This window comes from Panthera leo, chromosome A3 (assembly GCF_018350215.1).
Source record: "Panthera leo isolate Ple1 chromosome A3, P.leo_Ple1_pat1.1, whole genome shotgun sequence".
NCBI classification, from domain to species: Eukaryota; Metazoa; Chordata; class Mammalia; order Carnivora; family Felidae; genus Panthera; species Panthera leo.
The window spans coordinates 60,602,755-60,618,390 of record NC_056681.1 but is presented as its reverse complement, the minus strand read 5'-3'; the positions used below and the strand labels follow the sequence as shown (position 1 = coordinate 60,618,390).

Sequence of the window (15,636 nt, the reverse complement as noted above, 5' to 3'; positions counted from 1 at the left end):
TCCTCTGCCTTTTTCTCCTCTTCCTCTGCAGACAAGATGCAGACATAGACTTCTTATAAAATCTTGCAATTTCGGCCACTCACATACCTTGTCCGTACTTCTTGATGATTTCCTTCTTAACCTTTTCCACTGTAATCATCTCCTCCTTACCATCTTTCTTTTCAACCTTTTTTCTGCCATTGTATACGTTTCACACGGCTGTTGGCTACAGTACAGTATTAATAAACTCTTGTCATACTGTATGTAATGTAACTGGCAATAAGGCAGCAGAGGAAAGGGTCTGTATCTGCAGGCAGCCTGACCTAGAATGAAGCAAAGCATTCCTAAGCTTATTCCTGTATGGAAAAGCAAAGGACTGTCCATGTGCTTTGAGGTGACATAAAATACACTAATGCCAGTTGTGGGCACTTTCCAACATTTTGAAAAATCACTGATTTCTGCCCAACACCGTGGCCTGAGACCGAGTATCCAAGCATAGGAGACAATCACCCACAATCCCACAGCAAGAGAGTGATCATGTGACATTCGGCATCACATAGTACTTGTATCGCAAGATATCACACGTTTATTGAGTTAAAACTTATCAGAAATGTTCACTCATCTTGAAGAATGCTCACGGAACAAGTTACTCACAATCCAAGGTTTTACTGTATTTGAAATGCCTGTGCTTCTGAGATGTCAGATGAAATGCCAGCTGAATCTATGAGATCACAACTCCAAGGAAAAGTTTTGGTTTAGTTTACAGATTTAGGACTTGACAGCATACAAATAGTATTTTAAGCCATATAAATGGTAATTGTGAACTATTATAATTCATCTGAAGCTTAAAGTGTTTAGCATCTCAGTCCCCTTAATATGTCTGGGGAATTGTCCACCTTATAAACCTTGGCAGGAGGTAGAACCCAGATGTTGGAGAGGTCATCAAAAGGATGTGACTGCCAGTTGACCCTCAGACTGGATATGGGCAATCAGAGGCTCCTTACACCGTCCCTGTCCTTGGAATATATGTTCTTCCCACTGTTCCCACACTGGGAACCACCTCAAGGACTCGGCCTTGAGAGAGTAATAGGCTACTGAGACCATCTGGACTGTATATGTGACTTGAATCCCATCAGGGCCTCCATGAACTCTTGAGATTCTAAAGGCATGTGTGGAGATTACTTATCTTGTAGCCACCCAAGACAAGCCTCATATGTAAGTTCCCTTGCTTATTAACCCCCGCTACCAATCTGGAGAGGTCTGCCTCTTTCTTCACTCTCTCCTTACCCTGAGTGTATGGAGGCCAGTTTCGAAATTTCACTTGGAGAACTCCAGAAGTTGCAAACCAACACCACCACCCCCTTTATGGAAACCGAAATTTTCACTGTACTCTTTTCCTAGCGTCTCTTGAATCTAGGGTGAGGGTACAGGACTTAGGCTCTGAAAATCAGATGCAGTTGCTTCAGATTCTGAATGGATCATGATGCAGAGAACCTGGGATGGTGAAAATCCTTCTCTGGCAGTAGTGACAGGAGCCTGAATATCTGGGGGCAGCAAAGGTGCTGAGGCTGACAGTGTATTGCCCTGTACTTTAAATGATATAAGTAATAATAAGGCTACTCAGGCCAGGCCTTGCATTGGAGTCAGCAGTGGTATCATCTGATTAGTTCTGTGTTGTGATTCTAGATGTGTTTTTTTTTTTTTTTTTTTCCACTGCAGAACCTCCAAGGCCAAGTCTGTAGCTCTTGTGTTGATAGACTGAACTACCCACTATTCTTTATAATCTCTTTTTTGCTTACATCAGGTAAGAGCAGTTTCTGTTGCTTTTCACTAAGAAGTTACTGGTATAATCACTTGGAGGAGAGTGTAAATTAAAAAAAAAGAGGTTATTACTTAGTATGTAATTTAGGAGAAGGCCAATGGAGGAGGAAAAAAAATGGGTTTCTTAGAATTTGAGAGTTTCAAGAAGGGAGTGGCCAACTGGGTCAAATACTCCTGAAAGGCCAAGAAACAGGAAGAAAGTAGCCACTGGATATGGTAATATGGAAGTCACTGTTGACCTTGACAAGAGCATTTTCAGTGGAGTGACTGGGTAGCCTGGTTGAAGTGAGTTAAGTATGAATATGTGGGTAGAAAATGGGAAAAAATTGAATAGAGAACTTGAAGAAGTTTGTTCATGAAGAACAAAGAAATAGGTGTCTATTTGGGGATATATGTACTGGCAGCAACAATAGAGCAGAGAAGGAGATAGCTCAAAGGACAAAGTCCTTGGTGAGGTTAAAGAGGCAAGATTAAGCTTACTTCCTGAAAAGCTGGCTATTTTTCTTTCTTTCTTTCTTTCTTTCTTTCTTTCTTTTTTTTTTTTTTTTTTTTTTTTAGTGTTTACTTATTTTTGAGAGATGAAGACAGAATGCAAGTGGGTTAGGGGCAGAGAGAGAGGGAGACACAGAATCCGAAGCAGGCTCTGGGCTCTGAGCTGTCAGCACAGAGCCCGACATGGGGCCTCAACTCACGAGACATGAGATCATGACCTGAGCTGAAGTCAGACACTCAACCTACTGAGCCACCCAGGCGCCCCTGGTATCTTTCTTATATATTAATACTATTAACCCTTTTCTCTGTATGCTGTAAATTTGATCTCATTTTAACTTTTCATGGTCTCTTTAGTCAAGTTTTAACTATTTACATGATCACATCTTTTGCTTTTTCCTTTCCTTGATAATTCGTGGGTTTTATGTTATACTTAGTACATTTAGTGGAGCTAAAATAATTTTTTTTAAATTAATTGGCTCTTTAACACAATAACCTCTATGTGGGGTAGATATCTAATGTTTTTTCTAAACATTTATTGAATAGTCTACTCTTTCCCCACTAATATGAACAACACCTTTATTGTATGTTGAGGGCTCTTACACACATTCACTTCCTCTCCCAGATGTTTCCATACTACTTATTCTTTGCTACTGTTTTGTCCATTCTTATGTCCATACAGTTAAAAATATATATGTTGTAGCTTTATGTCTTTTTGGCTGGTCAAGCAAGTCTCCTAGTGTTAGTGTCTTTGTCATTTAGTTTATAAATTAACTTAGGGAGAAGTGACATCTTATTAAGCCTTCCCATTTTGAGAATATCATTTGTTTTTCCCTAGTTTTCTTTTATATTCTTCCATAAAGTTTATAGTTTTCTCATATAGCTCTTGCACATTTCTTGATGTATTTAATAAGTAACTTGCATCTGGTAGACTTCTGATGTCCTAATTGGACCTGGGGATGGATTTCAAATATCTAGTATTATCGATAGCATGTCTGTTAGGTGCTCTCCCTTAAGTATCAGTAACTCTTAGGCAGGATTCCTATGTAGATTGGATAAAAGTTAATTTCACAGAGTTATAGATTGCTGAGTCTCTATAATGATACGTTCACATGCTCTAGAAGAAATCAGAGTTGTTATTTAACATGAAAATAAGGAGGTCTAATACATGTTCTCACCTGAATGAAAAGCCACTCTATGTCTACAGGATGGCAAGCTAAGCTACGATACTTTGCAGAAAGTAACTTCTGATTAAGTCCAACACTTGTTCCAAGTGCTGTCCTGAGACCCTGAATTCCAATATAATAAAACTTGGCAAACTGGTTTGAGTCTTTTCAGGTTTAGCATTATCAGCATGTGAACCTGAACACATTAAAGAAAAATATTAGGAACTTCTCTGGAATTCCTTCTTGGTCTTTTGTGCCAAGTCAGTCAGGTGACTGCTGGTTCCCAAAGGTAAAACATAAATCTGGTGTCCAAGCCACCCAGGACCACTCTGCCCAATCATATTCCCGTGGCTTCTACCTGGCTTAGGTCCTCCATGCTATTTAATCTTGAATGCAATCTTCTGTCTTCTCCATATGTGATAGTCTGCAATCCCAGCCTATCTCCATGGAACCTAGTCTTTGTCCCCAACCAGTCATCTGGCATCTGGATGGATGAGCTTACCCAGAATAGTTGATTCTAAGACGCAAAGCTTTACAAATGTGCCAGCCAAGGTTGAATGATGCAAAATGCATCTGTATAATTGGGATGATTTGCCTTTATGAAGTTAGGTAATATTGGATAAATCAATGTTAATGTACTTCTGCCAAAAACACTTAATTGTAATAAAATTAGTATTTTTTCCTTGGTTATTAGAACTACAAGCCCATCTCTCTCTTTTTTTTAAACTTTTTTTTCAATGTTTATTTTTGAGAGAGACAGAGCGTGAGTTGGGGAGGGGCAGAGAGAAAGGAAGACACAAAATCTGAAACAGGCTCCAGGCTCTGAGCTGTCAGCACAGAGCCCGATGTGGGGCTTGAACTCGGGAAGGGCAAGACCATGACCTGAGCCGAAGTCAGACGCTAACTGACTGAGCCACCCAAGTGCCCCAAGCCCATTTGTCTTTTAAGAGTACTCTAATCCATGAGTTTTTCCTCCTGGACTCTTTATGTCTTACCCAGAGGCAAGATTAACATCCAATTTATCTTCCTAATAGGTTCTCATTGTTTATTGATTCATTCCCCAATAGTCAAATTAAGAGAAAAGCTGGTAAAATGTTTAAATTAATCATATGACTAGAAACCCTGTAAATCCACTAAATAATGTATTTATAAAAAATATTTAGGATTGGTTACATAACTGAACAATGAATCCATAAATTAGTAGAAATGTAAAAATTTATTATTGAATACATAATTATAGAAATGATCTGTCCAAAGTAAAAAAAAAAAAAAAACCCAAAATCAATGTTCACTTAAAATATAAATATATAATGCAAATTAAGTTACTGCCCATCATATTTTTTTTGTGTGCTTGTTATGAAAAATGTCCACCGTTGTTTCATGACATGGTCTTAAATCAAAATCACAATATCCAAGGGAAAAACGACTCTAAGAAGAGAAGAAAAGAGGTGTTTTGTTTTTTTTTTATAAAAAAGACCAAAGCGATTTGTTAAAATGTTACAAAAAGTGCAACATACTTACTCATAAGACTATATCCTACCTGTGGTTTCTTAAAATAATCAAGTCCCCTTCCAATCTTAATCATCCATCCATTGTTAAACCTATTGAAATAGTATACAGTATTATATTCCAGACATTTAAGTCAGACAGTTATCAAAGGTGTAGTGTAGTAAGTGTCAGCAAAATTTCCCCCTAACAAAGAAAATCATTTTCTCCAGTGGCATGAATTGAACCAAACTTGGAGTTATTCATGGGCCGTGTCTACAATGAAATAAAATGTCCAAAGAAACCATTAGTTGGTTTGATTAGATGGTAACAAGTTTGTCAAGTAAATTATATCTTATTCTTGAATTTCAGATCTCTGATAAAACTTTCCTGTTCTGCTAAGTGTATTCAGGTCAGGCTATGGTGTGTTGCAGGGGTTTCCCTACCTAGAGATGGAGGACATACGCAGGATGAGCTCTGGACCCCGACCTCTGCTTCAACCACAGCAGCTGCATTTTCAGCTGTTTTGCATTTAGGTTGTGCTTAAGTTTTCATTAAAACTAAAGGTGCACTCACTATAAACATATGAAAGCTACTGTGTGAAACAGAGGAACATATTACTAAAATACCTGCATATACTGTCTCCTTGTAGACACTGCTGCATACTGTCATGCCTATGAGATTATTTCATAAAATATAAGTGAATACTAAAAGCATCAGAATATTAAATATTACCACCAGAAAATTATCCCAATACCCCAACACTATATGTATGCTTGAATAGAAAAGTACTTCCTCTTCTCACATGAAACAGAACATGTAAACTATTCCATTAAGAGATATGAAACTCAGATATAATAAGCCAGATTTTTTCCTAAAAAGTGAAAAGATACTAAAATTGTGCTTTATTTAAAATTTTAATAAACTGAATATTTATATGCAATTATATTGCATTAAAATAAATAAGTATATTCAACTGCATAAAAATTAAAATATTGCTATACACTAACCTAATTTCTCGGTCATGTACTGAAGAAGAATATTCTAATTCCAACAGCACTCCATGATTCTTGAGTGACTCTTTTATTTCTTGCAGGCCACTACTTTGCTGCTCTTTCCCACTACCCTGTTAATAGGAAAAATATGATTTTCTGTTCAGTTATTACTATTTTAAATTATCATTAAGCTACACAATGTGTATCATAGATAAAATGGGAAAGATTCTATACTAGTTTCAATGTCTATTATCTCAAAGAAGCAATAAAAGTATGAAGCAGTTTAATGGCAGTTGTTTTTATCAAAATAATTGTTTTTTTCTAATGTACACATAACACGATTCTATCCTATCTCCTAAAATGTGTTTTAGTAAGGCTATTTAGTTATTAAGATGGGGTGCTTTCTTCAAGTTAATCTTAAAATTCTGGTTTATTTAGAAGCATTCCTATTTAAATCAAAATCAAGATAGAGATGCTCACTATCATGCTATGATCCACCAGAAGGCCAATACAGTAAATCAAGAAAAAGATATAATCATTGGTAAAGAGACAAAATTGTCAATAGTGCAGACAGTGTGATCATCTCCTAGAACATCCAAGAAATTAAACTGACAAACTATTTGAATTATAGTTTAGCAAAGTAGCCAAATGCAAGATACAACAAAATCAGAAAAGTCAATAGCATTTTTCTGAAGGTATTTTAGGCCTATTGTTGTACAATTCCCAAAGAAATAGCTCTAGCTGAAGCACTGTGTCCACATTTCCTTGCTCAAACTACATCTCCTAGCTAAACAAAATTCATGAAGAAAGAGTAAATGCTTCCAGATACCTACTTCATCCAGAGAGGTGAGAAGATGAATGGTTTTTACTTTACACGGTCTCTTAATAAGCATCTCACAAAATCGAAGAAAGTTATACAGCTGAAAGACATCATGATGGGTTATTACTAACTCATACATTTTAAGTAACATTTCATCATATTTTTCTACATTTCACCTACCTGATGAATCTGTCTAATATAAGGATCTTGTATCCAAACTTCTGTAACTGTTTCATTAAGATATTCTTGAAAAAGTGACTCGTAACTGAAACCTGTTGCATTCTCTTCTATTTTAATCTGCCGATGATATTTTCCATCTAAAAAACACAAATTTCAATAATAAAACCAGTGACAATTTATTTTCTTTTTATACTATTTACATATAGTGATTAATCAGGATCAGATACAAGTTAATTTTTTTAACTCCTCCACTCAGCAAACATTTCTGAATGCCTCCTACGTGTATATACGAGGCACAATGCAAGATGCTATATGTACAGAAATAAATAAGGCAAAGAATTCCATAAGTGAGTTCTGCCTTCATGGAGGTCAAATGGGAAAGTCCAGAGATTTCTTGGAAGAGGTTCTTGAGCTGAATCCTATAGACCAGGCAGTTTATTCAAGAGAAGTCTATATGTATAATGACAGCTGATAATTCTGTCACCATGAGTAGAACCATAAGCTATATAACTCAGTGGCTATGTGGTCCTTCTCTTCAGATACAAGTCTTTCTGTGTCCTGCAATTTAACAGCTAAAGTATTAAACATATAAATACATGGAATTTAGAAGTCTTTCTTAGAACTTATACAGTATTTAAATTTTTTTTTTGATGGTTTTTTTTTTTTTTTTTTTTTTTAATTTTTTTTTTTCAACGTTTTTTATTTATTTTTGGGACAGAGAGAGACAGAGCATGAACGGGGGAGGGGCAGAGAGAGAGGGAGACACAGAATCGGAAACAGGCTCCAGGCTCCGAGCCATCAGCCCAGAGCCCGACGCGGGGCTCGAACTCACAGACCGCGAGATCGTGACCTGGCCGAAGTCGGACGCTTAACCGACTGCGCCACCCAGGCGCCCCTTTTTTTTGATGTTTTTATTTATTTTTGAGACAGAGAGAAACCAGGAGCTGGAGAGGGGAAGACAAGGAGACAGGAACCAAAGCCAGCTCCATGCTGACAGTAGAGAGTTGATGTGGGGCTCGAATTCATGAGCTGCGAGATCATGACCTGACCCGAAGTTGGACGCACAGACAACCGAGCCACCCAGGCGCCCCATAGGGTACTTTAAGTAGTAATTTTAGCACTTCTTAACAACCCAAGACTAGGATTGCACAGGGTCAGTAAAACAGTTCCATAGTTTTTGTTCATTCAAAATGAATGATTATTGAGTAAGTTATCAAAGATCTTTAAGATTTTTTAAAAAAACATGACCCCTAATGGTAGTTCCTAATTTATGTGATGGTTGCCGATTTAAAGTTTGTTTAAAAAACAGTAGTTTGGATTTTTTTCCTAGTATTTCCACAGATATAATGTTACTAGCAACTATGCATCAGTTTTCAAGCCAAGCTACCCACACAGGTTAACTTAACCCAATGTATTCAAACCACAATGCTGATGGTACTCTATTTCATCAATGTTTTAAAAGGAAATTTCATTGTGAGTTTCAATTTGGGGTGAAGGAAATACAATTTTATTCCCACTCAACAGAGGAGCTCGCTGGGGCGGGGGGTACCCAGGGTAGGGGCTCATATGGAATACTAGGAAGAGGTAGGGGAGGGCCATATAAGGATAGCAAGGAAGAGCAGCTGAGGTCTGGAGGCACTGGTTTTTTGAGGACAGTAGTAACTTTGGCTAAAAAAAGTAGGATTATGCCAGGCAAAGGTGGTAATGACCATTTATAGACATATGTTTGTAAACTGGATGCTCATAAGTAGATTAATAGTAAGTAGGGAAGGACAACTAGTGGCATCTCTGGTCATTAGGAATACTTCACTCCTGAAATGTTTTCATTCACAGCAAAATCCTAAAGAAGCCCCAGGAGTTTCTTTAGCTACTTTAACATTTTGGTCATTTTAGAAAGCGAAATAGAAATAAAATACAGGATTTACATTTCCTATTTCTGCGTAGTATTATTTCAACTGCAGTCCACACATAAGCTTCATAAGGATCTGCAGTGAATTCCTTAAAATGGCATGCAAAGTTCTGCAGTATGTATAGCTTTCATCAGATATTCTCAAGAGGGTGTGTGAAAATCACCTCCCCACCTAAAAGGGTTAAGAATATAGGTTATGTATAGGGAGGTGGAAATGCAGAATAAAACTATAGGCTCCCAGGGATAAATGGTCCAGACCACAAAGACTTACAAAAGGCAGAGCCAGAAACACTGGATGAAATGGGCTTTGTCACACTTACTTATGGACACATTCTATAAAACAGCCTCTTTACCTTCTTTTTCTTGATCCGTGTATTTCTTCACTATTTCTGCTCTATCCATGTAGCTAGAAATTTGTTTTCTGAGATTACATTTCTTTGTAACATCTTTGGTGCCTACAAATTAAAAAAATACACTCTCAAATTTCCAAAAAGTTTTTCTATTTAAACAGGCATTATTTCCAGTTTCCCAACTCTTCCACAAATTTCCTGTCCTATTTAGCATGGTTTGCCTCAATCCTCAAATACACAAATGGGCTCAAATTTGGTTTGATCACCAAGACCTCCATTTTTGCACTAAGCATCTGAAACAGCTTTATTTAGGAGTGGGAACTCTAACACTGTGTCTCACTGCTGGGGATACCAAATTTGATGAGGTGATGACAAAGGTGGCTTATTTTCAAACCTGAGTCTGAGAACCATTTCGTCCTAATCAACCTTAAGTCTGAAATCTTAACATAATCAAAACACAAGAAACAATACCTATCTTTCTTCCGCAAAACCAGCTTCTCTTCCAGACTTACCCATTATAGTTCATGCTCAGTCTTTTTCACAGTCACCCAAAAAATATAAGGTATTTTTTGAATACATATTATCAATAAAACTTACCCCAAGTCCCTCGCCCCCAAATCACTTCTGGTTCCCTCATTCCTTCTTTTTGATATTACTTATATTTTCCAATAATAATTTCATTTTTAAACTCCCACTTTTTAGCAACATTTTACCTTGAATTAATTTTATATTTATGGAAAAGCTGCAATAATGGCACACAGTATCCTTTCACCCAAACTCCCCTAATGTTAACATATCATGTGAATATGCTACAATTATCAGGGTTAGGAAATTAACATTGATACAACATTACTAACTCATCCACAAACCTTATTTGTATTCCACCAATTTTCCCACTAGAGAAAGAGAAAGTTCATTTTCTGGTCCACGATCCTGCACAGCATTTAATTGTCATGTTTCCTTAGTCTCCTCCAATCTGAAATCGGTCCTTAGCCTCTCTACCTTTTATGATTTTGACATTTGGGGAAAACAGTGCAGTGGTCAGTTATTTTGTAGGATGTCTCTCATTTGGGGCTGTTGGTGTTTTCTCATGATTAGATTGAGGTTATGCATTTTGGGGAAGAAAATCATGAAAGCATGCCCTTCTCGGTACATGATGTCAATATATGTCATTACTGGTGAGTTCAAAGATCACTCCACTGTAAAATCACTATTTTGTCCTTCATAATTGATAAGTATCTTGTGGGAAGATATCCTGTTTCTCATCACTCTTTCACCCCCTAATTTTAGCATCCATTGATAGTCCTTGCCTGCAACAGTTATCACTGCAGTGTCTGTCAAACAGAGATTTTCTATTTCCATCATTCCTAATTAATTTATAAACTGGAATGCTACTATAAGGAAGAGCTGTCCATTCTCCCCCATCTATTTATTTATTGAGTGATCAATTTGTATCAGTATTGACTCATGCATATTTATTTTATTTTATGGGTTGTAATCCAATACTATTTTTTTTAAGTTTTTATTTAAATTCCAGTTCGTTTACAGTATAATATTAGTTTCAGGTGTATGATATAGTAATTCAGCACTTCCATACATCACCCAATGGTCATCACAAGTGCACTCCTTAATCTCTATCCCCTATTGTCCCATCCCCCTACCCATCTCCCCCTGGTAACCATCAGTTTGTTCTCTATAGTTAAGAGTCTGTTTGTTTCTTGGTTTGCCTCTCTCTCTTCTTCCCTTTGCTCATTTGTTTTGTTTCTTAAATTCCACGTATAAGTGAAATCATATGGTATTTGGCTTTCTCTGTCTTATTTCACTTAGCATAATACTCTCTAGTTCCATCCATGTTGCTGCAAATGGCAATATTATTATCTTGCCCTAACTTTATCAGCTTTGGCTTTGAGAGCTCCTGCATGTTGGCTGACCCCTGTACTTTCAACATGACCCATTATATTTTGAGCACTTCCTTGCTTTCTGGTGCAAAATGTTCTAAACTCATCTTGTATTTTCCCTGCCCCAGCCCTGGAATCAACCATTTTTCCAAAGCCCTAAATTCCTTTTATTGGAGAATGGTATGAAGAAATCCAATTCTGGGTGCTGAGTATACTTCCTGCCACTAGGGGAGTCCTGTCACTACTTCCAGATCCTTTCAATTTGTGGCTAGAAAGTAAATATATATAGGGTTACTAACACACACATATATCTGCCTTTATTTCCGTGTCTACACATCTGTATATAAAAAACCGTAAGTTCATGATGGTAACTTGGATCCCACAGGGTTCATACTAGCCGTCCTTATCTCCTTATGTGTAACTTCTTTTATTATCCACAATATATATACTGGCTTATTCAGGACTCATATAAAGTAATTTCTGCCTCTGGGAGAAAAACATTTACCAAGTAAAACACAATGTTTGTATATAATTCATTTTGTCTTTAACCTTACAGAATATGGTCAAAATACTATTTTCCAGAGATAATTGAGTTACCTATTTTCTTGTCCACCTGCTTCTATATCACAGTTGAATAATTCAGAGCAGCATTATTCCTTCCTCATCTTGCTACCCCCATTCCCATTCCTTCCTTCTTTGTACCTCTTTTCCACCACCCCACAAACCTCATTAGTTTCTGTTTTATCCTTCCTTTATTTTGAACAAATGAGGAGACACATGAATATCTTCCTTTTTACATGAAGGATAGCATACCATAGATCTCTTTGTCCTTTGTAGTTTTCACCTAACAGTGTATCCTGGAAATCACTCCATATCGCTTCCACAGATCCTCCTCATTGTTTTTTACAGCAGTATAGCACTCCATTGTGTGGATGTACCACACTTTATTCAACCTCTCTTCTTCCCAGGGTATTCAGGTTGTTTCCAACATTTTACTGATATCAATATGGGGCGCCTGGATGGCTCAGTCGGTTCAGCATCCGACTTCGGCTCAGGTCATGATCTCGCGGTCCGTGAGTTCAAGCCCCGCGTGGGGCTCTGTGCTGACAGCTCAGAGCCTGGAGCCTGTTTCAGATTCTGTGTCTCCTCTTTCTTTCTCCTTCCCCGCTCATGCTCTGTCTCTCTCTTCTCAAAAATAAATAAACATTAAAAAAAATTATTGATATCAATATAATTACTGAATTCTTTTCTTTTCAAGTCCTTCTACTTGAAAATTAGTATCGAGATCCCTACTTTCTCATGCCTATACTTCAGTATCTTAAGAAAATCCTAATCTATCCATTTATAATCTATAAATCTCTTGTGAGGAATCCTGTTTTTGCTCCTAAGGTGATATGAGAACTCATATTCTTCTACTAGGTTTATATATATTTCTTTAAACTCAAAAACCTTGAACTGGTCTCTTTATCAGGATTAAGCATTTTATGGTCTCTGTTACAAAGAGGCAGTGTGAATAGTGGTTAACAGCAAAGCATCTGGAGTCACATGGTTTTAGTTCAAAACTTGCTCTGCCACTTTTGGCTGTGTGACCATGGCCAGTTATTCAACCTGTCTGTATCCTCAACTGTAACACGGAAAGAGAAATTGTTCCTTAGACAGGGAGATGATTAATGATCAAAGAGACTGGCTTGTAGGAAATAATAAATTTTGTTAATATCATTATCACCTACATAATTTTTTCCATTCACCATACTCTGGGCTTCCTTTAGAACCAGACTATAATATCTCTTTTCTTAAATTCCACTGTTACTTTGCGACTGCCTATAAATATACTCTATTTTCTCTGTCCTCTGTAAATAAAGTAGTCCTTTCTTAACGATCACCCTCGATCAGCTGGCAGAATTTAACAATGTAGACCCATTCCTCAAACATCACATCTCAGTTTCCTAGGCTTACTTACAGCAGCCATTCCACTGGAACCTCACTCCCACATCTAGTCATGTCCTAATGCCAATTATTCAATATCCAGACTGTCTCCTCCTTTCTTAATATTGGTGTCACCCCTCTGGTTCCTTCAGGCCCTTCTCACCTCTCATCTTGATTCCTGCAGAAGCTCCTCGATTGGTCTGCTTTACTTCAGTCTCTTCAGGTTAGTATCTCCCCCACACTCTTGCCATATTCACTCATTTATTCAAGAATTATTTACTGAGAACTTACCACATGCCAGACATTGTTCTAAGCACTGGGGCTACAGCAGTTAATAAAACAGACATGATTATCCCCTATCATTCAAGTGGGAGGAAAGACAACAATAAAAGGAAGTTGGTAAAATATGTATGTTAGATTGTGATAAGTGCTATTAAATAAAATAAAACAAGGAAGAAAACAAGGGAGTCCTGGGATGGGGTTGTAACTTTACACAGGAAGTCAGGAAAGGCCTCACAGTGAAGGTACTATTTGTATAAAAAACTGAAAGAGAAGAGGGAGTATGCTATGCAGATATTTGGGAGAAGAGCATATTCCTAATAGAGACAAGCCCTGACATGCAACTCTAATTACATCACTCCTTTATAAAAACTTTAAATGGTTTCTCCTTGTCTATGGAAGAAGTTAAAATCTCCTGGCAGTGAAGGTCATCCACACCACACCTCAATCTACTTTACTTCTCACTCTTCATCTAGAGATACACAATGAACCAAAGTGAACCACTTATTTGGTAAAAATAGCACAGACAGAATTTAAACACTCTACGGAATTTCATTTCTGAAATTCTACTTATTCCTCAAAAGCCACCTCCACCTTTCCTCCCCCAAATGACCTTTAACTATTTAAATCCTCATTGTCTATCTGTCTCTCCTGGCACTTATTTCCTGTACTAGAGTTATTTGCATTTGTATCTTAACCTGTAAGATCAGGTCACTGTCTCTGTATAACCTCTGTAGAATCAGTAGAGCACACAGGAGCAAAACTATAGTTCTCCTGATTCAGATTCCCAGAATGCCAGAACTTGAGTAGTGCTTGACCTGGCAACCCTAGAGCACTGGAACTTAAGCAATGATCCACCTGACCAACACTGTACCCTCTCTTTTTTTGGCAGTCAGTATACCAGAGTCTTTAAAGCCTTGGGCTCCCAATTTTGACTAACTGTGGTGGAACTGAAAAGCTTAATTTTATGCTGTACAATGAGGATAACATCAGCTCCTACTTCTCAGGGCAATTGTAAAGATGAAACAAGATCATGATATTCATGTGCTCTGACAGTGCCTAGCACTCAGCACTCATAAATGATAATTACTTTCCTCCATCATCATCATCTCCTTCTTCTTCTCCATCATCATCATCTTCATCTTCATCATCATCTGGGCCTTCCCAAAGTAGTTTTACTAAAGCCCCCAACCCTGAAAAGCGCCCTCTGCTGTCCAAAAGCTTCTGTAATACTTAGGCTAAAAGGCACACAGGGGAGATCTTCGGCCAGACTGGGAGCTACAGGTTGTGGGGACCAGGGGCCGGACTTAAATCAGTTTAATACATAATTACTGAGTGTCTACTATGTGCCAGAGATTGTACTGGTTGTTAATGGTTATTTGGGTACTTCTCAACATTGAATAACTATATTAACAGATCGAGTTTCGCTGTGCCTACCCACAATCCTATGTATTTCTCACAACGAATTTCAGTACACCCGTTATTTATGAATTTTATTCTACCGCTATGTGATTTTATTTTTGTTTACTTCTAACGAAAATATCTAAACATAAAAGCAAAGATAATAGTGTAACGAACACCCTTATTACCGATCACATAGATTTAAGAATTGCTAGAATTCTGCCACATTTGCTCCGGGTTCCCCCCCCCCCCCCCCCTTAAAATTAAATTCAGACATTATGACAAATCCTTCCCAAGACAATTCGGTCTGCATTTCTAAAAATCAAGGACAGTTTTAGAAAAAAACATGCTACCTAACAAAGTCAATAACTTGTTACCCAATCCATATTCAAACTTTCCAAAAAGGATCCAAAAATGTATTTTTACATTTCTTTCGAACCTGAGTCCTATCAAGGCTTATATATTTAGATTTGATTCTGTCTCTTCAAAATCTAGAGTACTGACCCTGTCTTTTTTGATGACATCAATCTGAAAGAAACCAGTCCACTTGTCCTGTAGAATATCAACCTTCTGTTTTGACTGCTTCCTGGTGGTGTACAAGAAGGGTTTTTAACTTTCACTCTACCCCCAGAAACTGCGGATCCAGTTCCTTTCCTCTGGTATCCTCTCCACGGCTCCCTGCTCACCTCTCAGGACCTGCATGAGCAGGTCAATCCCCTCCTGGTAACACACCAGAGCCTGCTGGTACCGGGACTCCGAGTCCAGTTCCATCGCCCGCTTTAGCACCTTGAATGCAGCTGTGCTTTCGGCTTCCTGCTCCTGTCCGGATCTCGCCATAGTTATGGAAACTCCTCTCTGCTTCAAACACTACCAGAGCCGAACCAGCCGCTGCCGCGCCGGGGAGGTGAGGGGGGAGGGGGGAATAACGTGACAGACCT

General features: G+C 37.8%; 1 protein-coding gene across 3 annotated transcripts; it reads right to left on the bottom strand.

Moving 5' to 3' along the window:
• Positions 1–4,707: 4,707 nt before the first annotated feature.
• MITD1 (microtubule interacting and trafficking domain containing 1) lies at positions 4,708–15,608 on the bottom strand. 3 transcript variants are annotated; one of them, XM_042932015.1, is made up of 7 exons: positions 15,385–15,608; positions 9,198–9,299; positions 6,936–7,072; positions 6,769–6,855; positions 5,951–6,066; positions 4,996–5,056; positions 4,708–4,883 (listed from the first exon to the last, which is right to left on the bottom strand). In XM_042932015.1, the coding sequence occupies exons 1-7, from the start codon at positions 15,533–15,535 to the stop codon at positions 4,788–4,790; spliced, it is 750 nt and encodes a 249-aa protein (XP_042787949.1). In that variant the 5' UTR covers positions 15,536–15,608; the 3' UTR covers positions 4,708–4,787. The 3 variants fall into 3 exon arrangements, with proteins under 3 accessions (XP_042787949.1, XP_042787951.1, XP_042787950.1); XM_042932017.1 differs by lacking the exon at positions 15,385–15,608 and adding an exon at positions 11,906–12,152; XM_042932016.1 differs by lacking the exon at positions 9,198–9,299.
• Positions 15,609–15,636: the final 28 nt, after the last annotated feature.

What these genes read in the sequence shown, in the direction of transcription:
- MITD1 (XM_042932015.1), bottom strand. Translation starts at nt 15,535, where the DNA reads ATGGCGAGATCCGGACAGGAGCAGGAAGCCGAAAGCACAGCTGCATTC. An exon ending in TTCTCACCTCTCTGGATGAA is followed by an intron (nt 6,067 to 6,768) that starts GTAGGTATCTGG and finishes TCCTATTAACAG; the next exon opens with GGTAGTGGGAAAGAGCAGCA. An exon ending in GTACATGACCGAGAAATTAG is followed by an intron (nt 5,057 to 5,950) that starts GTTAGTGTATAG and finishes CTATTTCAATAG; the next exon opens with GTTTAACAATGGATGGATGA.